This window comes from Hypanus sabinus, chromosome 4, assembly GCF_030144855.1.
Source record: "Hypanus sabinus isolate sHypSab1 chromosome 4, sHypSab1.hap1, whole genome shotgun sequence".
NCBI lineage: Eukaryota > Metazoa > Chordata > Chondrichthyes > Myliobatiformes > Dasyatidae > Hypanus > Hypanus sabinus.
In genome coordinates this window covers 25,588,437-25,612,618 of record NC_082709.1, presented here as the reverse complement: position 1 = coordinate 25,612,618, position 24,182 = coordinate 25,588,437, and the positions used below count along the sequence as shown (strand labels likewise).

At 42.7% G+C, this 24,182-nt stretch overlaps 1 protein-coding gene across 1 annotated transcript in view; it reads left to right on the top strand.

The window, feature by feature from the left end:
• The window catches only part of ppp1r9ala (protein phosphatase 1 regulatory subunit 9A-like A), a 91,055-nt gene that overhangs the window by 53,274 nt on the left and 13,599 nt on the right, over positions 1–24,182 (top strand). Inside the window, exons 10-13 of the mRNA XM_059966656.1 lie at positions 13,296–13,343; positions 13,541–13,692; positions 19,093–19,441; positions 23,271–23,352. Coding sequence (XP_059822639.1) covers positions 13,296–13,343; positions 13,541–13,692; positions 19,093–19,441; positions 23,271–23,352 — 631 coding nt within the window. The remainder of the gene's footprint in view (positions 1–13,295; positions 13,344–13,540; positions 13,693–19,092; positions 19,442–23,270; positions 23,353–24,182) is intronic.

The following is a 24,182-nucleotide window of genomic DNA, read 5'->3' as shown; positions in this document are numbered from 1 at the left end:
CTGTAGGGGGTCACGTATTCACAGTCCTGTCCCGCGCGCGGATGTTGTAGGGGGCACGTATTCACAGTCCCGCGCGGGCTTTTCCCCTTGCTGGTGAAGCAGACTTGGTGCCCTTTTAGGACTAGCCTTTATGCCGGCGCGCTGGCTATTTGTGAGCCGATTCGAGTGCGCTAGGAAGTGGGTCACCACATAACCCCCCTCCCCCCCCCCCAGAACCAGTGATACACCCCCCAATGTCCACAGTCTGGGCCGGACCCTGTTTGGGAGGTCTACCTCTGCGCCGCGGTGCCGGAAACTCGACCGGTTGCACCACGTCCACATGGGCCGGTTTGAGTCGGTCCACCGTGAAAACCTCCTCTCTCCCCCCAACGTCCAGCACGAACGTGGACCCGTTGTTCCTGATCACTGTAAACGGCCCCTCGTAGGGCCGCTGTAGTGGTGGCCAATGTCCGCCCCTTCGTACAAACACAAACTTACAGTTCTGCAGGTCGGGTTCTGCCCATGCTGCAAAGTGGGTATGGGGGCCAGGTTGCCGAGCCTCTCGCGTAGTCTGCCCAGGACTGCTGCAGGTTCTTCCTCGTGCCCCCTTGGGGCTGGTATGAACTCCCTGGGGACAACCAGGGGTGCACCGTACACCAACTCAGCTGATGAGGTGTGCAGATCGTCTTTGGGCGCCGTGCGGATGCCGAGCAGGACCCAGGGAAGCTCATCCACCCAGTTAGGCCCTTTCAGGCGGGCCATGAGAGCCGACTTCAGGTGACGGTGGAAACGCTGCACCAGGCCGTTCGACTGTGGGTGGTAGGCAGTTGTGTGGTGCAGCTATGTCCCCAAAAGGCTTCTTTCGTTTTAATGAAAGCAGTGGTGGACTCCTCGTCCCAGGTAATGTCCTTGCCCGTACCCGACATCAGGGCGAACAGGGGGCGCATGATTCGGGCAGCTGAAGGGAGGAAGTGGTGGTAGAAATTTACCACACCCACGAATTCCTGAAGGCCTTTGATTGTGGTGGGTCGGGGGAAATGGCGGACTGCGTCTACCTTAGCGGGCAGAGGGGCTGCCCCGTCTGTAGTGATCCTGTGGCCCAGGAAGTCGATGGTGTCAAGCCTGAACTGGCATTTGGCCAGGTTGATTGTCAGGCCGTATTCACTCAGTTGGGCGTAGAGTTGACGGAGATGGGACAGATGCTCCTGATGACTGCTGCTGGCTATGAGGATGTTGTCCAAATAGATGAAAGCAAAGTCCAGGTCGCGTCCCACCATGTCCATTAACCGCTGAAATGTCTGTGCGGCATTCTTCAGGCCGAACGGCATGCGGAGGAACTCGAAAAGGCCGAACAGGGTGATGAGTGCCATTTTGGGGAAGTCGTCTGGATGCATCGGGATTTGATGGTATCCCCGGACGAGGTCTACCTTGGAGAAGATCCGCGCGCTGTGCAGGTTTGCTGCAAAGTCCTGAATGTGCGGCACAGGGTAACGGTCCGGTGTTGTAGCCTTGTTCAGCCTGCGGTAGTCGCCGCATGTTCTCCAGCCCCCTGTCGCTTTGGGCACCATGTGCAAGGGGGAGGCCCATGGGCTGTCGGACCGCCCTATGATCCCCAATTCCTCCATCCTCTTGAACTCCTCCTTCGCCAGTCGGAGCTTGTCCAGGGGGAGCCTTCGTGCGCGGGCGTGGAGGGGTGGTCCCTGGGTCGGGCTGTGGTGCTGTACGCCGTGTCTGAGCATGGCTGCCGTGAACTGCGGTGCCAGAACCGATGGGAAATCCACCAGGACTCTGGTGAAGTCATTGTTGGACAGCGTGATGGAGTCCAGGTGTGGGGCTGGCAACTGGGCTTCAACCCAGGGAGAACGTCTGAAAGGTCTCGGCGTGGACCAGTCTCTGCCTCGGCAGGTCGACCAGTAGGCTGTGAGACCGCAAAAAATCCACACTCAGAAGTGGTTGGGCTATGGCGGCCAGTGTGAAATCCCATGTGAACCGGCTGGAGCCGAACTGTGGCTGCACCATATGGGTGCCGTAGGTCCTTACTGTGCTGCCGTTCGCTGCCCTCAGGGTGGGACCCGGTGCCCTGTTGCGGGTGTTGTAACTCGACGGAGGTAAGACGCTGATCTCGGCACCGGTGTCGACCAAAAAACGGCGTCCCGACCGCTGGTCCCACACATACAGGAGGCTATCCCGATGGCCAGCCGCCATAGCCATCAGCGGCGGCTGGCCCTGACGTTCCCCGGGAACTTGCAGGGTGGTCGACAGCGGTGGGCTTCTGCGCCCCACCGCTGGTGGTAGAAGCACCATTGTTCGTTGGTCTCCTCACCCCTGCCTCTGGGGTTAGCGGGCTCTGTGGCCGGGCCCGGTCTGGTTTGCTGCTGGGAGCGTGGCCTGGTGATCTGTGCGATGGACGCCCCACTCACCTTCTTGGCATGCCACAGCAAGTCCACCCGGGCTGCCAGCTTCTGGGGGTCGCTGAAATCCACATCGGACAGCAGCAGGCATGTCCTCGGGCAGCTGCTCCAGGAATGCCTGCTCAAACATGAGGCAGGGCTTATGTCCTCCAGCCAGAGACAACATTTCATTCATTAAAGCCAATGGAGGTCTGTCTCATAAACCATCCAGGTGCAGTAAGCAGGTAGCCCGCTCGCGCTGTGAGAGTCCGAAAGTCCTAATGAGCAGGGCTTTGAATTCTGTGTATTTGCCGTCCACTGGGGGAGATTGTATGAACTCCTCAACCTGGGCCGCTGTGTCCCGGTCGAGGGAGCTCACTACGTAGTAGTAACGTGTGTCCTCTGAGGTTATCTGCCGAACGTGGAATTGAGCTTCTGCTTGCTGGAACCATAGGTGAGGTCGCAGCGTCCAGAAGCTTGGCAGTTTCAACGAAACTGCATGAACAGATGTGGTGTCGGTCATCTTCGGCCCAAATATTGTTTGGGCCGTCGGGGTCACCAATTGTAGCGGTGTGCTTCACACAGCACTGAAAATAATGACACGGAGTCGATAAACTGCAGTTACAAAAAGATTTTATTCGAACTTCGTGGCCTCGCTTTAAAGCCTTCCTGATCCCGCCCTCCCCGGGCGCGGATGCTGTAGGGGGCACGTATTCACAGTCCTGTCCCGCACGCGGATGCTGTAGGGGGCACGTATTCACAGTCCCGCGCGGGCTTTTCCCCTTGCTGGTGAAGCAGACCTGGCGCCCTTTTGGGACTGGCCTTTATGCTGGCGCGCTGGCTATTTGTGAGCCGGTTCGAGTGCACTAGGAAGTGGGTCGCCACAATAGACCTTTATGCAGTCATTATCCCCAAAAGTAATGTGGAATGTTTGTGAAGAACTCCAACAAAAAGAAAGATTTAGTTTGATGTTTTAAAGCTCTTCTTTGTCTAACACTAGGTCACATTGGCTATGATATTGTGCATCAATATTTTGCAGTCTCATCCAATTTAAATAATAATTTGATTTTTCATTTTCTTCCAGAATAGATTTTTCACATTTCTTACAGTATACAGTGTGTATAAAAAGTATTCACTTCCCACAGAAATTTTTATGTTTTATTATTTTACAACATTGAATCACAGTAGATTTTATTTGGCCTTTTTGACACTGATCAACAGAAAAAGACTCATGTCAAAGTGAAAACAGATCTCTACAAAGTGATCTATATTAATTACAATTAAACACAAAATCCTAATGATTTTCAAACATTCCAGCACATCATCTTTCTTAACATCAACATGTTCTAACATAATCAGATCATTTCGCCCAATGAATCTACTCTGCCATTTCATCATGGCCGGTCCATTTCCCTTTCAGCCTCAGTCTTGAGCCTTCCCCCTGTAACCCTTCATGTCCTGGTTAATCAAGAATCTATCAACCTCTGCCTTAAATATACGCAATGTTTTGGCCTCCAAAGCCGCTTGTGGCAAAGAATTCCACAGATCCACAATTAGCAGGCTAAAGAAATTCCTTCTCATCTCCATTCAAAAAAGATGCCTTTCTCTTCTCTCCGGACTCCCCCACCATAGAAAATGTTAGCCCAATTCTCATCCCACCTCCCATATAATATTAGCAGATACTGCAATACACCCAGACACTTAGTTTAGGATCAGAATCAGGTTTATTACCACCGGCATGTGTCATGAAATTTCTTTGACCAAAAGACACCAGCGTCGGTCACACCTGTCAATAGCCATGCTCTCCTAACATTTGGTCAAGGTGCCTCTGACTGGTGAATACTGAAGTAAAGTATTCATTAGGGATCTCCCCTAACTCCTTCAACTCCATACACTTGTTTCTTCTTCTGTCCCTATCCAACACTCAAATGTGTAAAATATTGTGGGGTTTTCCTTAATCCTACACATCAAGGCCTTCTCATGTTTTCCTCTTGCTCTGCTAAATCCATTGTTAAATTCCCTCCCCTCCTGACTACCTTGCAACTCTTTAAGCCCTATCTAATCCTTGCTTCCTAAACCTTGAGTAGCTTTCTTTCTTCCTCTTGACTAAATGTTCCACATCTCTCCTGAACTACGGTTCCTTCACCCTACTGTCCCTTTCCTGCCTCAATGGAACAAACCTATCCAAAATCAAGTCAAGTCACTTTTATTGTCATTTCGACCATAACTGCTGGTACAGTACATAATAAAACTGAGATAACGTTTTTCAGGACCATGGTGTTACATGACACAGTACAAAAACTAGACTGAACTACGTAAAAAATAACAGAGAAAACTACACTAGACTACAGACCTACACAGGACTGCGTAAAGTGCACAAAACAGTGCAGGTTTTACAATAAATAATAAACAGGACAATAGGCCAAGGTGTCAGTCCAGGCTCTGCGTATTGAGGAGTCTGATAGCTTGGGGGAAGAAACTGTTACAGAGGACCAGTGAACCCGAATGCTTCGGAGCCTTTTCCCAGACAGCAGGAGAGAGAAGAGATTGTATGAGGGGCGCATGGGGTCCTTCATAATGCTGTCTCCTTTGCTGATGCAGCATGTAGTGTAGATGTCCGTGATGGCGGGAAGAGGGACCCTGATGATCTTTTCAGCTGACCTCACTATCCGCTGCAGGGTCTTGCGATCCAAGATGGTGCAATTTCCGAACCAAGCAGTGATGCAGCTGCTCAGGATGCACTCAGTACAATCCCTGTAGAATGTGATGAGGAGTGGGGTTGGGAGATGGACTTTCCTCAGCCTTTGCAGAAAGTAGAGACGCTGCTGGGCTTTCTTTGCTGTGGAGCTGGTGTTGAGGGACCAGGTGAGATTCTCCACCAGGTGAACACCAAGAAATTTGGTGCTCTTAACGATCTCAACCGAGGAGGCGTCGATGTTCAGCGGGGAGAGGTCGCACTGTTCCCTCCTGAAGTCAACAACCATCTCTTTTGTTTCGTTCACATTCAGAGATAGGTTGTTGGCTCTGCACCAGTCTGTTAGCCACTGCACCTCCGCTCTGTAAGCTGACTCATCGTTCTTGCTGATGAGACCCACCACGCTTGTGTCATCGGCGAACTTGATGATGTGGTTTGAGCTGTGTGTTGCAGCACAGTCATGGGTCAGCAGAGTGAACAGCAGTGAACTGAGCACACAGCCCTGGGGGGCCCCTGTGCTCAGTGCGATGGTGTTGGAGATGCTGCTCCCGATCCGGACTGACTGAGTCTCCCAGTCAGGAAGTATAGTATCCAGTTGCAGAGGGAGGTGTTCAGGCCCAGTAGGCTCAGTTCCCATGCAAGTGCCCCCTAAAGAACCTCCACATTTCTGTTGTGCATGTCCGTGAGTCCATCTAATTTACACTTACAAGTTCCTGCATCATAATTCCTCCTCCCTCAATTAAATACTTCCCTATACCATCGGCTCCTAACCATATCCAAGGCTATGGTACAGGTCAGAGAGTTGTGATTGCTATCTCCAAAATGCTCACACCCCTAGAGATCTGTCACCTGACAGATCAGTTTTTATTTATTGAGATACAGCGTGGAGTAGGCCCTTCCGGCCCTTTGAGTCGCAGATGCCAACAATCCTCCAATTTCATTCTAGCCTTATCAAAGGATAATTTATAATGACCAATTAACCTGCCAACCAGTATGTTTTTGGACTGTGGGAGGAAACTGGAAAACACAGAGAAAGCCCACAAGGTCACAGGGAGAACGTATAAACTCCTTAACAGGCAGCGACGAGAATTGAACCCGTTTGCTGGTACTGGAAACTGCTATGCTACTGTGCTTAGTCTAGTACCAGATCTAGTATAGCCTCTTCTCAAGGCCTGTCTACATATTGTGTCAGAAATCCTTCATGGATACACCTAACCTAACAGTATCTGCCCAATCTGAACCTTTTGCACCAAAGAGGTGCTAATGAATATTAGGGAATTAGAAACTTCTCATGACTTGGCATGTTGGAGGTTCCAATTCATGAATGCCCTGATTTTACTATTGATCAATTCCTGAATCTTTTTGATCATTTTAATAATGTTATCCTTGTTCTTGCAGTGGAGAAGCCAAGAATCTGTTTACAGTGAGATGATAATTATGGTTGGCATTTGACATTCTTGATGGTGTGGGCATTTCATGCCTTCTGTTGTTCAGATTCAATAGCTTGTTTGTGCAGCAGTGTCAAAGAACAAACTACTTTGTGTCTTTGAGAACTTCATTGTTTGCTTACTTGCAGCTGCTGTTCTGGGGTTCGGATGATGAAAGTGAAACTGAATGAGGTAGTGATCAGTAAGACTTATGGAATGGCTGATCCAGGTGTACTTGCTATCTTCCTCAGATGCTTATGCTTGGATCTTGTGTTTATCCCCTCTTGAAACAAGCTGTTGATTTTGAAAAAAATGTTCAAATGGATGCTGCTGCAGTTTGTTCTCTCTTCCTCCTGGTCTCGACATCTTTTTTTCAGAGAATTATAGACTAAAAGAGCATGGAGAGACCAATCCCAGTTACTAATGCCACTTCTTTGGTAGATCTTTAAAACTGTCCTACTCTGTCATTCTTTGTGATTGATGCTGATTGCCTCTTATGTCCCAACTTAAATTATCTTGTTCTGTCACAAAGTTTGTCACTTTTGGAAATGGTGGCAAATAAGAGGGTAGTTAGGGAAGGGGTAGGACCACACAGAGACAAAAGGAATTGGGCAAGGTCGTTCATGTGCACCACATACAGTGCTTTGTAAAGGTATTCTGCTCCTAGCCCTTTGTTCACATGAGTAAGTATTGCTACCTGGGAATTACAACTGATTTTGATCAAATTTACTGAGAATATTTATTTGTGAATCACATGCTACTTTTTTCATGGTAGAACCTAGAAACCAGGGAAAATTGTAAAGTATGGAAAAACTAAAAATCCAAAAACTGGAATATTAGCAGTTCAAACTTATTCATTCCCCTTTGCTCAGTACTTCGTTGAACCACCTCTTGTAGCTCTTACAGCTAGTAGTCTTTTTTGAAAAGTGTCTTTTAGCTTTGTACAACGTGATGGAGCAAGGTTTGCCCATTCCTCCTTGAAAAATTGCTCATGCTGTGCCAGGTTAGTTGGGGAGCAGCAATGAACAGCAGTCGAGATGTTCGATCAGATTAAGGTCAGGGCTTTGACTGGGCATCGGTTTTCTTCATTTGAAGCCCCTCCATGGTTGCTCTGGCAGTGTGCTTTGAGTCATCTTATTGAAAGACAAACTTCAAAGTTCAAAGTAAATTTATTGTCAAAGTACATGTTTGTCACCATGTACAACCCCAAGATTCATTTTCCTGTGGGCATACTCAAAAAGTCCAATAACCGTAATAAAATCAGTGAACTTGGGCATTCAGCCAGTGTGCAGAAGACAACAAACTGTGCAAATGTGAAAAGAAAGCAATAATAATTAATAAATAAGTGATAAATGTTGAGAACATGAGATGAAGATTCCTTGAAAGTGAGTCCATAGGTTGTAGGAACATTTCAGTGATGAGGCAAGTGAAGTTATTCCCTTTGGTTCGAGAGCCTAATGGCTGGGGGATAATAACTATTACGTATTGAACCTGGTGGTGTGAGTCCTGAGGCTCCTGTACCACCTTCCTGATTGCAGTAGAGAGAAGAGAGCATGTCCTAGGAGATGGGAGACCCTGATGATGGATGCACTTTCTTGTGACAGTGTTTTGTGTAGTTGTACTCAATGGTGATGGACATTCAAGGGCATTGAAGTTTCCGTCCCAGGCTGACATTTATAGAAGTTTGTCAAAGTTTTTGCTATCATGCAGTATCTTCACAAGCTCCTAAGGAAGTAGAAGAGCTGCCGTACACTTAGGTGCTGACCTTCTCCCCAATTTTTGCTTTCTAGTTGAGGCAAGCAGATCTTTCTGTACTTAGCAACATTCATCTTTTCAACAATCCTGACTAGATTTCCAGTCCCTGCTGCTGAAGAGCATTCCCATAGCATGTTGCTACCTCCACCATACTTTACAGTAGGGATGATGTTACCTGGCTGATCTGCATTATTAGATTTATACCTCATGTACTGCTTATTGTTGGGGCCAAAAAGTTCCATTTTAGTCAAATCCAACAACAAGCATTTATAGGTAAGGATTTGTCATTTTTTCAGCCAGGGCTTCTTCCTTGCCACTTTTCCACCCTTTTTGTGCAAGGTCTTAGAGATCGTGGAGCCATGAACTTCATCTCCAGTTGCAGCCGCTGACTTCTACAGCTCACTCAGAGTGACTGTTGGCGTCACAGTAGCCTCTCTTACAAATGCCAGACTTCTTCAACAACTACGTTTATAGGGGCGACCTGACCTAGGCAGTGCTGCTGTGGTATTGTCTCCATTTTTTCACAATGGACTGCATCAAGCTCCAAGGTACATATGTTCAGTGCCTTTGAGATGGTCCTGTATTCTTCCCCAGATTTGTGCTTCTCTATTATAATTTCCCTAACTTGTCTTAGAAACTTAGAAACATAGAAAACCTACAGCACAAACCTACAACCCTTCAGCCCACAAAGCTATGCCAGACATGTCCTTACCTTAGAACTACCTAGGCTTACCCATAGCCCTATTTTTCCAAGCTCCATGTAGCCATCCAGGAGCCTCTTAAAAAACCCTATCATTTCTGCCTCTACCACCACCGCCGGCAGCCAATTCCATGCACTCGAATGATCTTTTGTCTTCATTTTGGTTTGGTCTGTTGAAAATCTACCATACCTTCAGAGAGAGGGAGTATCTATTCTTATGAATTCATTGAAAATAGGTGATCCTCCAATTTTCTACATAAACAAATTGTATGGGTTGATAAGGTAATGTATTTTACCTGAGGGAAGTTATCATAGTAATTACAAAGTGGATGAATACTTCTTCAAAATCATAACTTTCAGTTTTTAACTTTGAGTAAATTGTTGACAGGTTTTGGGATTTTTCTTTTGATTTGACATGATGCACAGTGTTTTGTAGATTAGCTCAAAAATAATACTTAATATATTTTAAATTTAGAAAATGGGACCGTAAAATGTGAAGATAGTCTGAGGGCTGAATACTTTTTCAAGGCAGTCCAAGCATTCATCAAAGAGAAGGATGCACAGGGAGGTTAAGGCGGGGTATTGTTAATGTTCTAGGGCATGTTGATATCCAAAAGGAGATTGTGTTGGGTCTCTTGAAGCTGATGGGATCTATTTCAGGTCATTGAGGGAAACATGAGAAGAGATTGTTGGCACTTTGATCGTGGTCTTTGTATTTCTTTAGCCACAAGCAGGCCTCTGAGGGCTGAACAATAGCCAATATTGTTCCATTGTTTAAGAATGGTAATAGGAGTAATCCAGCAAGTTTTATATCAGTGGTGGGGCAATTATTGGGCAAGATTGTTTAAGATAGGATTTACCCACATCTAGAAAAGCATGGCATTAAAGATAGTAACATAGTTTTGTGTAGGGGAGATGATTTTTTTTCAATCTGTTTGAGGCTTTTTAGAAAGTGTCAAAGGTAATTGATGAAGGTAAGGCAGTGAATGTTATCTACATGTAAAATATTTGACAGGGTTCCCTCACTGTCGGCTGAACTTCTGGTTTAAGATGGCACTACCAAAGACTTGCAACAGCTTACCGGTAGTTCGAAAGCAAAGAGATTTGATTAAAACCATTATTAATAACATTTTTAAAGTAAATTATTGTAAATTATCACTGGAAGCAATGAAGAAGCAAGTGAAGGCAAAGTGAATTCGCAGGATGTGCCCAGGTGGTGTGCTGTAAAATCAACACGCTTGGAGTTGGAGTGCTGGTCAGAGTGGATGATTCATTCAGAGGAGAGAAGGTAGGACAGAGGAGTTCCGATAACTGTCCAACTAAGCTGGGTACGAGGATGGATTGCTCTAAACACCGAGCCAAATTGAAGAGGTCAAGAATGGCTTCTTCGGCAGTGAAATCCAGATCCAAAGCAAATTGATGGATGGCTTGTTCAAGGCCCAGAGTGACTGGCTGCAGTGAGGCCTGAGTCCTAATGCAAGGTGCAATCTGTGGTTCGCAGCCCATAGAGACGGGAAAGGCAGGGAGGATCATTCTGGTGAGGTTGGATCGTTCTGGGCACTGAGCCGATTTGGAGAGGTCGAGAACAGCTCCTTCAGCAGCAAAATCTAGGCTCTGGTTTGCTGGCAGCAGGGCCCAGATCCTAGTACGAATTTTGGAAACTTAAATGCTGGCCCTGATAGTCTGGGGCTTTCTCTCTCCATGATGCTAAGGCTTTTGGACAGCTCCTGGCTGCTGTGCTTCATCTGCAACTTTATGGCAATTTGCTCCACTAATATGATGAACTGAATACCAAGGGTTTGGGACTACACCGAGCTGCTCTGGGGACTTGGATCTAAGGACTCAATTTGGTTCAGAATGCTGTTGTTGTTGCTCGCTTCTATTGTCTATATGATTTTTTTTTCTCTTTCTCGGGGGCGGGGTTGGGACTTTATTTTTTAATTGGGCCCTTTAAGGTTCCTTGCTTTGCAACTGTAAATCTCAAGGTTGTATAATTTATACATTCTTAGATATAAATGCACTTTGAAACTTTGATCCAAAAGATAAAGGTACAGGTAATCTAATGTCGTACTGCGTCCCACTTGATCTGTGATCAGGTCTGTTTTGCGGAGATCATTGCTGAGACCTGTGCTGTCTGTGATGTATATAAATGATTCGAATAGAAGATGAAGGTAGGCTAATTAGGTGACATGAAAATTGGTGGATTTGTGAAAACTGTGAAAGGCTGTCTAATGATACTGCACCATATCCATCAGTTGGAAATATGGGCAGAGAAATAGCAGATGGAGTTTATTCAGGACAAATGAGGGGTGTTACTCTTTGGGAGGTCATAAATAAGGAGAAAGTTACAATAAATGGCGGGATCTTTAGGAGCATTGATATATAGAGGCGTCCTGAGGTACAAGTCCATAGCTCCCAGAAAACAGCAGTGGATAGGATGGAAAAGAAGGCGTACAGTATACGAGGAAATCTGCAGATGCTGGAAATTCAAACAACAACACACACAAAATGCTGGTGGAACACAGCAGGCCAGACAGCATCTATAGGAGAAGCACTGTCTGACCGAAGGGTCTCGGCCCGAAACGTCGACAGTACTTTTCCTATAGATGCTGCCTAGCCTGCTGTGTTCCACCAGCATTTTGTGTGTATTGTACAGTATACTTGTCTTCATTGGTTGGGGCATTGAGTAAAGGTAGGGAAATCATATTAATCTGTATGAATCATGTGGACCATTGTGTACAGTTATGAAGGAAGGATATGGAGGCTTTGTCAAGGATGCATAAGAGGTTGACCAGGATATTGCCTGAATTTAGAGAGTATTAGCTATAAGGGGCACACTTGGCTTTGGAAGGTGAGGGGGAGCCTGATAGAGGGGAGCCTCATAATGTTATGAGAGATAGAGGTAGGATAGGTAGTCAAAGTCTTTTCCTTAGGATGGAAAAATAAAATAACAGAGGGCAATCACTTTAACATGAGAGGGAGAAAGTTTAAAGAACTGTTGGAGACAATTTTTTTTACAGTGTTAGTAGCCTGAAACACATTGTGAAGGGAGGAGGTAGAAGTAGATATGACAGTAGCAGTTAAGAGGCATTTAGGTGGGCATAAGACAGGCAGGGAATGAATGAGTACAGATCATGGGCAAGCAAATAGGGTTGGTGTAATTTGGCATTGCAGTTGGCACAGACATCATCGGCCAATGGTTTGTTCCTGTGCTGTACTGTTCTATATAATTACCCAGATAGGAACGATTATTAAATGATGGCCTGCACCGCAAAGTCAAGTACCTTTGGTAGAATGTAAATAAAAACACTGTGCATTCATGACTAAAGCTGCAATGATTTGGCTAATTTGCAAAGTGAAAATTTTCACAAGGCAAAAGTTAAGCACCACTGTATGGTGAACGTGATTAAGTAGATGCTGTATTCTAACTAAAGGTTTTCCATCACAATACAAAGATCATTGCTGTTGCTTCAGTTTGGCTACCTGCTGACGCATCCTATGTGAAGATATTTGTGCAAGATATCAATATCCTCGTGTTTGACATTGTTGTAAATATTCTTTTATCTTAGTCAAGTGGTTGTAGGTTCAAGTCGCTCTCCGAAGACTGGAGAACAGAAGTCTGGACTGACACAGCATTGCCTTTCAAGTGAACTTTCAAATTAATGCCTTTCTTCTCAGAATATTTTTTTAAATTACCAGAGTTATTTCAAAATAAAATGGTGAAATCGTCACTGATCCCCTGAGTAATAGTTATCTTTCACTCATCTTCATTCAAAGGTCTTTATCATATTGCTATTTGTAGGACCTTACTCTTATTTTCTACATTACGATTAATACTATATTTCAAGCATATGTTATTAGTTGTGAAGCACATTGAAATGTCACAAAAGTTGCTATAGTAAAAATATAATTTTTTTCTTCTGTCTTGCTGTAGAATTCATTTGGAGGAACTATTGCATTTCAGCAGTTGAGACCAATTTACTCTGGTAGTGGAAAAAGGAAATGGATAGTCCAAGTTATAAGAATTACTTTTGTAATAAGTATAGGTGCATAAAGTATCTGTTTCTCTTCTTTTATTTTCCTTTTACAGAGTTTGTTTTTGGACCATCTCCGATAGTAAAAGAATGTGTAGAAACATGTATAAATTTATTGTTCTCAAAATGTTGGAATTTATCAGTAAAAGGAAGAGAGCACTTTTTTAACTTTTGACTTCAAATTCGTATTAGCATCTTTGCAGATCTAACAGTTTGGACAAATGGACAATGATCTCCAGCAATAAGATATTCATAACTGAACAGTAAAATTTTTATAAATGTCTTCACTAAAATACATTTCCTTTATTTTTATAGCTCCAAAACCTGAGGAGTATAAATATAGCAGCACTTCAAAGATCTGTGGTAAGTTGGTATACCAAGACATTTTAAATGAGTTTGACGGAAATATTATGAATTATAGTAATGATAACAATTGTGAGGGACTTCTAAAGTTGACTATATTTATGTCTGATGACAAAAGTATCCTTCTACATCCTATCAAAAGAATAGTTACTTGACTGAATTTAAAATTTATACTTTTCTCTATTTTAACATTTCAGAATTTGATGAGGCTGTTCCGAAAACCAAGCGATTAGATACAAGTTCACACAAAGCAAGAGCACAGCTTGCCTTGAAAGTTAAAAGGCAGCCTCCTTCTAGATTAAAACTAAAGGAATATCTTGGAGCTGGTGATGAGAGTGAAATAATACAGGTAAAGGCAATGTAATCTTATCATTTGATTAATTTTCTAAGCCACTTTTCTGAGTCCTGTTCACTTTTGCAACACAGTTGCTTCTGTTTTCCAACTAGTTTACAAACAGTTCTCAGGATTAGAACGCCGTCATACAATTAAGGAGTTATATAGTTTTGCTTTAGAAAATGCAATGGCTTCTGCTTTTACAAAACCCTTGGCAAAGTACAGTCGGCCCTCCTTATCCGCGAGGGATTGGTTCTGAGACCCCCCCCCCCACCCCCACGGATACCAAAAAACGTGGATGCTCAAGTCCCTTATTTAAACTGTCTCAGTGCAGTGGTCTTTAGGACCCAGCGGAACCCCGGACTTTATTTAACTTGTCTCAGTGCAGTGGACATTAGGACCTGGCGGTGAAGCTCTGAATCTGCAGTATTTCTGTTCACGAAACTAATCACGATCACGATTGAAAATAAGGTGGAAGTAATAAAGTGATTGGAAAGAGATGAAACGCCATCGGTCATTGGAAAAGCATTAGGCTACAGTCGGTCAACGATCGGAACAATTTTAATGGAGCATGTGAAAGGCTCTGCCCCAATGAAAGCTACAATTATTACTGAACAATGCAGTGGTTTAATTATTCAAATACCAATGTTTCTTAAGTGTTTCATATGCATAGAAAGGTAAAATATGTACTATATACTAAGAAAAACGTTTGACTAACTGAAGCTAAATAACACTGGATGTACCTGTTCCGACTTCAAATCCGACTTAAAGACGGACTCAGGAATGGAACTCATTCATAACCTGGGGATTGCCTGATTTTAAAGTCATTCTAGATTACTTATAATACCTAATACAATGCAATGTAAATAGTTGTTATACTGTATTGTTTAGGGAATAATGACAAGAAAAAGTAGTCTGTACATCATATATGTCAAACTCAAGGCCCGCGGGCCAAATCCGGCCCACGGTGGAATTATCTTTGGCCCGCGAGATAATATCTAATTACTATTAAAGCTGGCCCCAGTAATCGAAGCACCTATGGGGTATGATATGGCTAATGCTGAGTTTATTCAGGTACCAGGTTTTCAGGGTTTTTAGTGTTTATTCGGTTTCCCTGGTTTATTTCCTGAATATCATTAATGAATAATTTTTTTTTCTATTAGAGCTGGCCCGCCGGTATATTGCATGCACCACTAATACTACAAATCCCACAATGCACTGCCAGTGCATTGCTCGCGCTTGCCTTACTCTCTCATCAGCATCCTTATGATGCTAGTCATGTGTGGTCAACTTTCAGCTATCCCTCACCCCAAAAATGGCTGAACGAAAGGTGGACTTTGAAAACAGGGGTTTTCAAGGCAGGTGGGAGGCAGAGTGTATGTTCGCAGATATAAAGGGCAAACCTGTTTGTCTTGTGTGCGGAGACGGTGTGGCTGTAATTAAAGAATATAACGTAAGACGACACTATGAAACGAAACACCACGACAAATACAAGCATCTGGACAAGAAACAGAAGAGTGGATTGGTGGGCAAGATGCGGGAGGAAAACGGCGCAGGTGAGCTGACAGTTTATCACTGCATCATACACCAGGAATCGTTGTGTGGCAAAGCCTTGAAAATGGAACATATAATGAGCACCATAACAGGAGCAGTTAACTTCGTTAGAGCCAAAGGTTTAAATCACCGCGAGTTCAAGTAGTTTCTGGAGGAGTTGGGTTCAGAATATAATGATTTGCCCTATCACACAGAGGTGCGATGGTTAAGCCAAGGAAAAGTGCTGAAAAGATGTTTCGAGTTGCGTGAGGAGATCTGTCAGTTCATGGAAAGCAAGGGGAAAGACACAACAGAGCTCCGGGATAAAAAGTTGCTTTGTGAGATGGTGTTTCTGTGTGACATCACGAGCCATTTCAGTGCGCTCAACCTGCAGCTTCAATGACGGGGTCGTGTGATCACAGACATGTACGCTGCAGTGAGGGCTTTTAAAACCAAGCTGCGCCTGCGGGAGACGCAGATGCAGCAAGAAAACTTGAGCCATTTTCCGTGTTGCCAAACTATGAAAGAGCATGTTTCTACTGCAGTGTTCCCACGTGCAAAGTTTGCTGAAAAACTTAGCATACTTGGTGCTGACTTCACACGGCGATTTGCCAACTTTGAAGCCCAAAAAAGCAGGTTTGAACTGCTCAGTAATCCATTTGCAGCTGACGTGGAAAGCGCACCAACCAACATACAAATGGAGCCGATTGAACTCCAATGTAGTGACACACTCAAGGCAAAGTATGACTCGGTGTGCGCTGCACAGTTTCTACATTTCATTCCCAACACAATGTCCCAGCTGCGTACCCAAGCTGCTCAAATGCTCTCTATGTTTGGCAGCACGTATCTGTGTGAACAACTGTTCTCTTTGATGAAGATAAACAAAACATCACACAGGAGTCGTCTTTCTGATGAACACCTTCACTCAATTCTGAGGATTTCCTCAGCTCAGAGCCTGACTCCAAACATTGATGAACTTGCATCCAAGATGAGATGCCAAGTATCTGGCTTAGACTAGTGTGAATCACAGAGTGTTGGCCTGTGGAAAAATGTTTTAATTAGAAATTACTCCGGAAAAGCTGCAGATAAAGCCGTAAGAAATAAATGCAACTGATTTTTTATTTATTTAATGTTCAATGTTGTTTTTGTAGGCAGTATCCTAAGCTTTGTTAGTTCCAGGTTAATATGTGTAATAAATTCATTTCAATAAGTTTTGCAATAAACGCTGAACCAGTCCGGCCCTCGACTTGTACCGATTTTTAAATTTTGGCCCACTGTGTATTTGAGTTTGATACCCCTGCGTGTACATGCTCAAACAACAAGTGCTGGAGGGAGAACTTCCGGGTTTTCCTGATCTGTGGTTAGTTGAATCCATGGATAAGGAGGGCCGACTGTATATCATGGCCTAGTATGGCTTTGTGTCAAGAATTTTCTTACTAATTTTCAAGTAATTAATATTTATCAGTGTACTCTGCTATGTGGAACTAGACATAGTCTGAAGTATAGATTCAGGGCTATGCTTTCTCCCTTGTGTTGTGCCATAACATAGATTTTAATGTCCACTTTGTAAAAGGGTGCCCAAAGCAGACTAATTAGCACAAGCCTTGATACTTTCATGGTTTCTTCCCAAATTTAATTATATATCTTCAATTGTCTGCATTCTTATTTCATCTTGTTCACCATAAATATTAATTCTGCAATAACTCTCCCGTTGCATATACATTCATTTATTTTTCAATGACTTAGCAAAACTACACCACAAACAATGCTTCTTCCAGCATTTCAGTGCTGGCCTGGCCAAGCTGTGTAAATCTGTGCCTTTTTTTAAGGTTTTGTATTCAAATCAGAATCATGTATACACAAAGAACAAAAGAAAATCCCAAATTGACATTCTTGCTGTGGCATATAACTTTCCACATTTCTTTGTTGTCATCAACTTCCTTTATCCTAACCGTGTTTTTCTAGACAAGCTCCCTAAGCTTCTAACCTGAATAAAAACAGAAAATGCTCAGGGTAGTGAGTGAGCTGGGAAGAGCCCTTGGAGGTGGAAAAAGAATTACTATTTCATCAATATTTAATCAGAACATACTATCTATGTTTTTATAACAACAAAATATTTCATCAAGGCTATGTGAAAATCTTACGAAAACTGCAGTTAATTGTGTCAAGAGGAACTAGGTGTTACTTGTGTGTATGTGGGCTGAGTTTGCTCATGCTAGTTCTGGAGCAAGGAAATGATGAAACAGAGTTCTAGTGTTGCTGCATTTTAAATCACTTTCGGCTGATAGAAATAAACAAAAAATCAGAATGGGTTACTAGCTCAAATTTCTCAAACAACATGAAAAGCATATTGAAGTATACGCAACTGGTTCAAATATATTTTCTCTAATATGTCTTCTAATTACAGTAAATGATTGCTTAAAAATTGCCTTGGATAAAATGCTAAGAAAAATGCTGCATCCTAAACTTTCTGAAAAATATTTGGAACTTACTATTAGGATATTTCTATATATGAAAACCTATTCAGTTATTAAAAATAACAGTCTTTAAAAGCTAAAATATCTAATTAGTGAATTGCTGAAAATTTGTGTCATTATTTTGTACGCCTGATGATTAATTTATTTGTGTGCTCATTGTATTGAACCTCTAAGTTTTGAAACCCAGAATTTATCCACCTTTTCTTTTGTTGAAGTGATACAATTTTTCCTCTTGATCACCATGGTTCTGACAATCATGTAGTTCTTCCTGCACTTCCAGCAGCTTTCTAGGCAAGAGAACAATTGAGAAGCTTACTTATATAACAAAGCAGAAGCAAATCTGGCTTATTGGGAGTTTCCATGAAATTTTCTCAAGCACTTTTGTAATGCCATACTTTGCGGTTTACGTGGAATCTCAATGGCATGTCTATCATTGTAAGCTTTATGCAGAACTTAAAAATTTTTTCTATGACATTTTCCAAAAAAGTGTATACACTGTCCGCACAGAACTTCCATGTTATTCCTATTACACCAGTGCTCCTGCAGTCTTGAAACTTTCACTATATGAATTTCATGTGTTTTCAAAAACGCATAAAAGCTTTTCATTTTGTATTCAGCTGTCCATCAGCTCTTCTTGATAATGGATTTGTGAAGCTCCAATGAATCATATTTTAGATCACATGTTCATCATTTCTAATACTATTCAACATACAAAATTGTCTTAAAACTCTAATATAAGCTTTACAGTATGGGGTATTTCCTTTCATCATTAAGTAATTGTTAGATGTAACCAAAAATTAGTACTGACCAATAATTTCTCTCAATGCTATTTCACAAACATTTTGTTTTTGAAGTATATTTTGAATGTTCATATTCTCATCTTAAAGGTATTGGTATGTTATTACTTGCTAGTGAAGCCAGTGAAAGCAGGTAAAATTTTACACTTTGATTGTTGTAGGTCAACATCTTATCACTGGAGATTCTATCATTGTCCCCAATTTAAAGGAGCTTTGAGGTTATTAATGTTAACAAATGATCCATTTATTAAATTGAAATTTTCAGAGCTAAAAGTTACAAACATTATATTAATATTTCCTATTCACTTCCATTCACCTCCTGCGTGCCTCAGCCAGAGTTCATTTATAGTCTTGGATAGAAGCAACTGTTAATTTTTGGGTCCCATATTTTTTTAAATGTGCTTGATCTCCGTAAAGAGAAACTGATTTTGAAAGCCATATTTTAAACTATTTTCATTGTCAATATGATACATCTGGGTTTTTTCTTACTTGAATAAGCCACCTTATGCAGAGAGGCATAACTTTCTTCCATATTTGATTGATTTACCAAATGTTATGTATACTCTGCCCATGTTAACAATTTGATATTCTTTTTCCTCAATTTTCAGAATAATGAGGAGGAAGAGAATAATGAAGAATTTCTGCAAGCGGAAGCATCGTGTGTTCGAAGTAGCTTGAGTTCAATACAAGCTATTGAAAATGCGTCTGTTCCTTTGCCTGAGACATCTACGAAAGATGAGGGGGTAGAAGAAAAGTCTGATGTGGCGAGCACAATCAGTTTGCACGATCACAGTCCTTCTGCGTCACCATGTTCCTCGCCAGTTCATAAGACAGCCGAGAGTAGCACTAGCTCAAAGCAGTCTCTTACCAAAGTATCAGCACCATCAAGTTCTCCTTCATCATTTCTTACAAAGATAAGGAAACGAGAAATAAAAGGAAAAAAGAAAGAGAGCGGAGGTAAATGTAGTTTAATTACTATATATCTGAAATATTCATATCAAAACTTTATTAACGGTTCTGTGAGTGTCTTCAGTAACTCTGAATAGTAAAAACAGAAGGTGTTTGAAAGTGCATTCAATGGAGTTGATGCTTCAGGTACATGACCTTTAAACAGGAAGGTCATTGACCTGAAATGTTAATTCTGTTTTTCTCTTCATATATATTTAGAGAAATTGCAAATCTGAATTTAGTGTTGTGCAAAGAATCAGATTTGCTTAGGGAGCTAAAGATAAAGGAACCCTTCAGAGACAGTGTTCATAATATAATAGAATTCACACTGCAACTTGAGAGGGAGAAGGTAAGATTGGCTGTGTTGATGACCAGTGGTGTTCTGCAAGTGACTTTAGTTATACCATCACCCAAGAAAAACACAAGATAGCCTCAATGACTAAGGCTCAGTTGCACCTACATCTACAGTGATGAAGTGTTTTGAGAGGCTAGTGGTGAAGTATATCAGCTTCTGCCTTAGAGACAACTTGGATGCACTCCAATTTGCCTACCAGAGCAACAGGTTCATAGCAGATAACATCTCATTGGCTCTTCACTCAACCCTGGACAGCAAAGATGCATACATCAGGATGCTCCTTATTGATTACAGCTCAGCATTTAAACCCATCATCTCTTCAAATCTAATCAATAAGCTCCAAAATCTTGACCTCAAGAGCATAAGACCATCTAAGTTTGACAATGCAAAAGTGTGTATGGAACAAGAGGAGATAGCAGAGGTACTTAATGAGTACTTTGCTTCAGTATTCATGACAGAAAAGGATCTTGGCAATTGTAGGGATGACTACAGTGGACTGAAAAGCTTGAGTATGTAGATATTAAGGAAGAGGATGTGCTGGAGCTTTTGGAAAGCATCCAGTCAAGTTGGGTAAGTCACCGGGACTGGATGAGATGTACCCCTGATTACCGTGGGAGGTGAGGGAGGAGATTGCTGAGCTTCCAGCGATGATCTTTGCATCATCAGTGGGGACGGGAGAGGTTCCAGAGGACTGGAGGGTTGTACATGTTGTTCCCTTATTCAAGAAAAGGAGTAAAGATAGCCCAGGAAATTATAGACCAGTGAGTCTTTCTTCAGTGGTTGGTAAGTTGATGGAGAAGATCCTGAGAGGCATGATTTGTGAATGTTTGGAGAGGCATAATATGATTAGGCATGGCTTTGTCAAAGGCAAGTTGAGCTTTATGAGCCTGATTGAAATTTTTGAGGATGTGACTAAACACATTGATGAAGGTAGAGCGGTAGATGTAGTGTATATGGATTTCAGCAAGGCATTTGATAAGGCTTATTGAGAAAGTAAGGAGGCATGGGATCCAAGGGGACATTGCTTTGTGGATCCAGAACTGGCTTGCCCACAGAAGGCAAAGAGTGGTTGTAGATGGGTTGGTAACCAGTGGAGTGCCACAGGGATTTGTTCTGGGACCGCTACTCTTCGGGATTTTTATAAATGACTTAGATGAGGAAGTGGAGGGATAGGTTAGTAAATTTTCTGATGATACAAAGGTTAGGGTTGTTGTGGATATTGTAGATGGCTATCAGAGGTTACAGCAGGACATGATAGGATGCAGAACTGGGCTGAGAAGTGGCAGATGGAGTTCAACCCAGATAAGTGTGAAGTGGTTCATTTTGGTAGGTCAAGTATGATGGCAGAATATAGTCTTAATGGTAAGGGCTCTTGGCAGTGTGGAGGGTCAGCGGGATCTTGGGATCCAAGTCCATAGGACATTCAAAGCTGCTGTAGAGGTTGACTCAGTGGTTAAGAAGACATAGAGTACATTGGCCTTCATCAATCATGAGATTGAGTTTATTAGCTGAGTGGTAATGTTGCAGCTATATAGGACCTTGGTCAGACCCCACTTGGAGTACTGTGCTCAGTTCTGGTCACCTCACTATAGGAAAGATGTGGAAACCGTAGAAAGGATGCAGAGGAGATTTACAAGGATGTTGCTTGGATTGGGGAGAATGCCTTACGAGAATAAGTTGAGTGAACGTGGCCTTTTCTCCTTGGAGTGACAGAGGATGAGAGGTGACCTGATAGAGGTGTATAAGATGATGAGAGGCATTGATCGTGTAGATAGTCAGAGGCTTTTTCCCAGGGCTGAAATGGTTAGTACGAGAGGGCTCAATTTTAAGGTGCTTGGAATTAGGTACAGAGGAGATGTCAGGGTTAAGTTTTTTTTACGCAGAGAGTGGTGAGTGCGTGGAATGGGCTGCCGGTGATGGTGGTGGAGGCGAATACGATAGGGTCTTTTAAGAGACTCCTGGATAAGTACATGGAGCTTAGGAAAATAGAGGGCTATGGGCAACCCTAGGTATTTTCTAAGGTAAGGTCATGTTCCAGCACAACTTTGTGGACTGAAGGGCCTGTATTGTGCTGTAGGTTTTCTATGTTCAATACCTCCTTGTGCAGTTAGATTCTGGATTTCCTCACTTGCAGACCCCAGTCAGTTCGGATTAGCAACAACATCTCCTGTGCGATCTTGATCAACGCAGGTGCACCAAGGGCAGTGTGCTTAGCATCTTGCCGTACTTGCTTTACACCTATGATTGTGGCTAAGCACAGCTCCAATGCCATATTCAGGTTTGCTGATGGACACCACTGTTGTGGGCCTTATCAAAGGTGAGGGTGAATCAGCATACAGGAAGGAGATTGAAAATCTTTTAGAGTGGTGTCACAACAGCAACCTCTCACTCAATGTCAGCAAGACCATGGAACAGATTGTAGACTACAGGAGAGGGAAACAAGAGGTGCATGATTCAGTGATCTTTCGAGGATCAGAGGTGGAGAAGGTTAGCAACTTTAAATTCCTTGGTGTTACTATTTCAGAGGACCTAGCACGTAAGCGCAATTGCAAAGAAAGCACAGCAGAACCTCTACTTAGGAGTCTGTGGAGATTTGACATGACATCTAAAACTTTGATGAACGGTTATTATGTAGTGGAGAGCGTATTGATTGGCTGCATAATGACCTACTATGGAAACATCAATACCTTTGAACAGAAAATCCTACCAAAGGTAGTGGATTCAGCCAGAACATCATGTGTAAAGCCCTCCCAACCATTGAGCACATCTATGTGAAACACTGTTGTAGGAAAGCAGCATCCATCATCAGAGATCCCCACCACGCAGGCCATGCTCTTTTCTTGCTGCTGCCATCAGGAAAAAGATACTTCCTGGTGTGTATCCTCAGGACTCACACCACCAGGTTCAAGAACAGTTACTACCCCACAACCATCAGGTTCTTGAACACTCACTGGCCCCTCTATTGAGATGTTCCCACAACCAATGATCTCACTTCAAGGACTCTTTATCTTGTTATCTCATGTTCTCATTATTTATATTTGCATTTGCACTGTTTTTTGTCTTTCATTGATCCTATTATAGTTAATATTCGATAGATTTATTTGAGTATGCCCGCAGGAAGATGAACCTCGGGGTTGTATATGGTGACATATATCTACTTTACCAAAAAAAAATTACTTTGAAAATCTATTTAATCTGTGTTGTTTAATTCAGTGTTAAACCCTAAGGCTAGGGGCACAATTAGGCATTCAGCCCATTGAGTCTGCTCTGCCATTCTGTGATGACTGATTTATTACCTTGATATCAATGTATGTTCATATATTGTTCTACTGTATGGAAGTTTTAAATCAGAAGATGGTTTGAGCCATCTTTTCAAATTGTGCTTAGGTTTTCCTTTGTGTCGTATGCACTAGATATATTGATAACTTCTTAAAAGCAAAGTTATAAATCGGCAAATATAATTACAGTATTTCATATTGGCAGGAGGCAAGAAAGGTGAAGACGAGCCAGTCAATGGAAGTGAAAATTTATCAGGAAAATCCAAGAGAAGATTTGCTGATTTTGGGTATGTTTTTCATTGCCTTGAAAATATTTCTCATTTTTCCCTTGTGGCTATTGAATTAAGTATCCACATAGTACTGCAGTAAAACTTGAATAATCCACTATACTGTTGTTCGGAAGTCGCAATGGATCAGCATCTAGTTCTGTTTCCTGTGCTCCATGGTTCACCATGGTCTTTGTTCTCACTCACCCAATAAACACACTCGGGCATCATTTTCTGCACTACTTTTGAAGTCAACTGTACTCCATTTCCCATGCTCCTTTTAAGATCACTGGGTGCTTTTACTCATGCTTGCATTATACTTATTTATTTTACTTACTACTGTGAAACATCTCTTAATCCATAAGAGTCAAGGATTAACTATATTCACTATTTACATATATCAGGAAATTCATGTAGCGTTTTAGTAAAAGTGTGTTAGAGTCTGAGGAATATCCAAGCATGTAGAAATTTACTAGCCTAGCACTACTGAATGCCCAAGAGTATTGGATTATCAGAGTTTTGCCAAACCTTTCAAACTTTGTGTCTCATGAACATTCAGAGCTTATGGGATAATATTGACAATCCTGAGTCTGTGCATCAGGAGCACAACAGACCACCTCCCCAGTTACCAGACTCACCATCCTGTAGGGAACTGCCTGCCTCATCTGCATAAGATTTGCAGTTCCTAAATTTACCTCACATCAAAATGCACAAACCACACTGGAAATAAATTAACCTCGATCCTGAGAAACTGCTTGTGGTTGCACCCGTGACGCATCGGGTAGTGTTTTTGGCCATTTCCGTTTTTTACAAGGCTAGGTTGCTAGCTCGATGCTCAACCCAGCACAGAT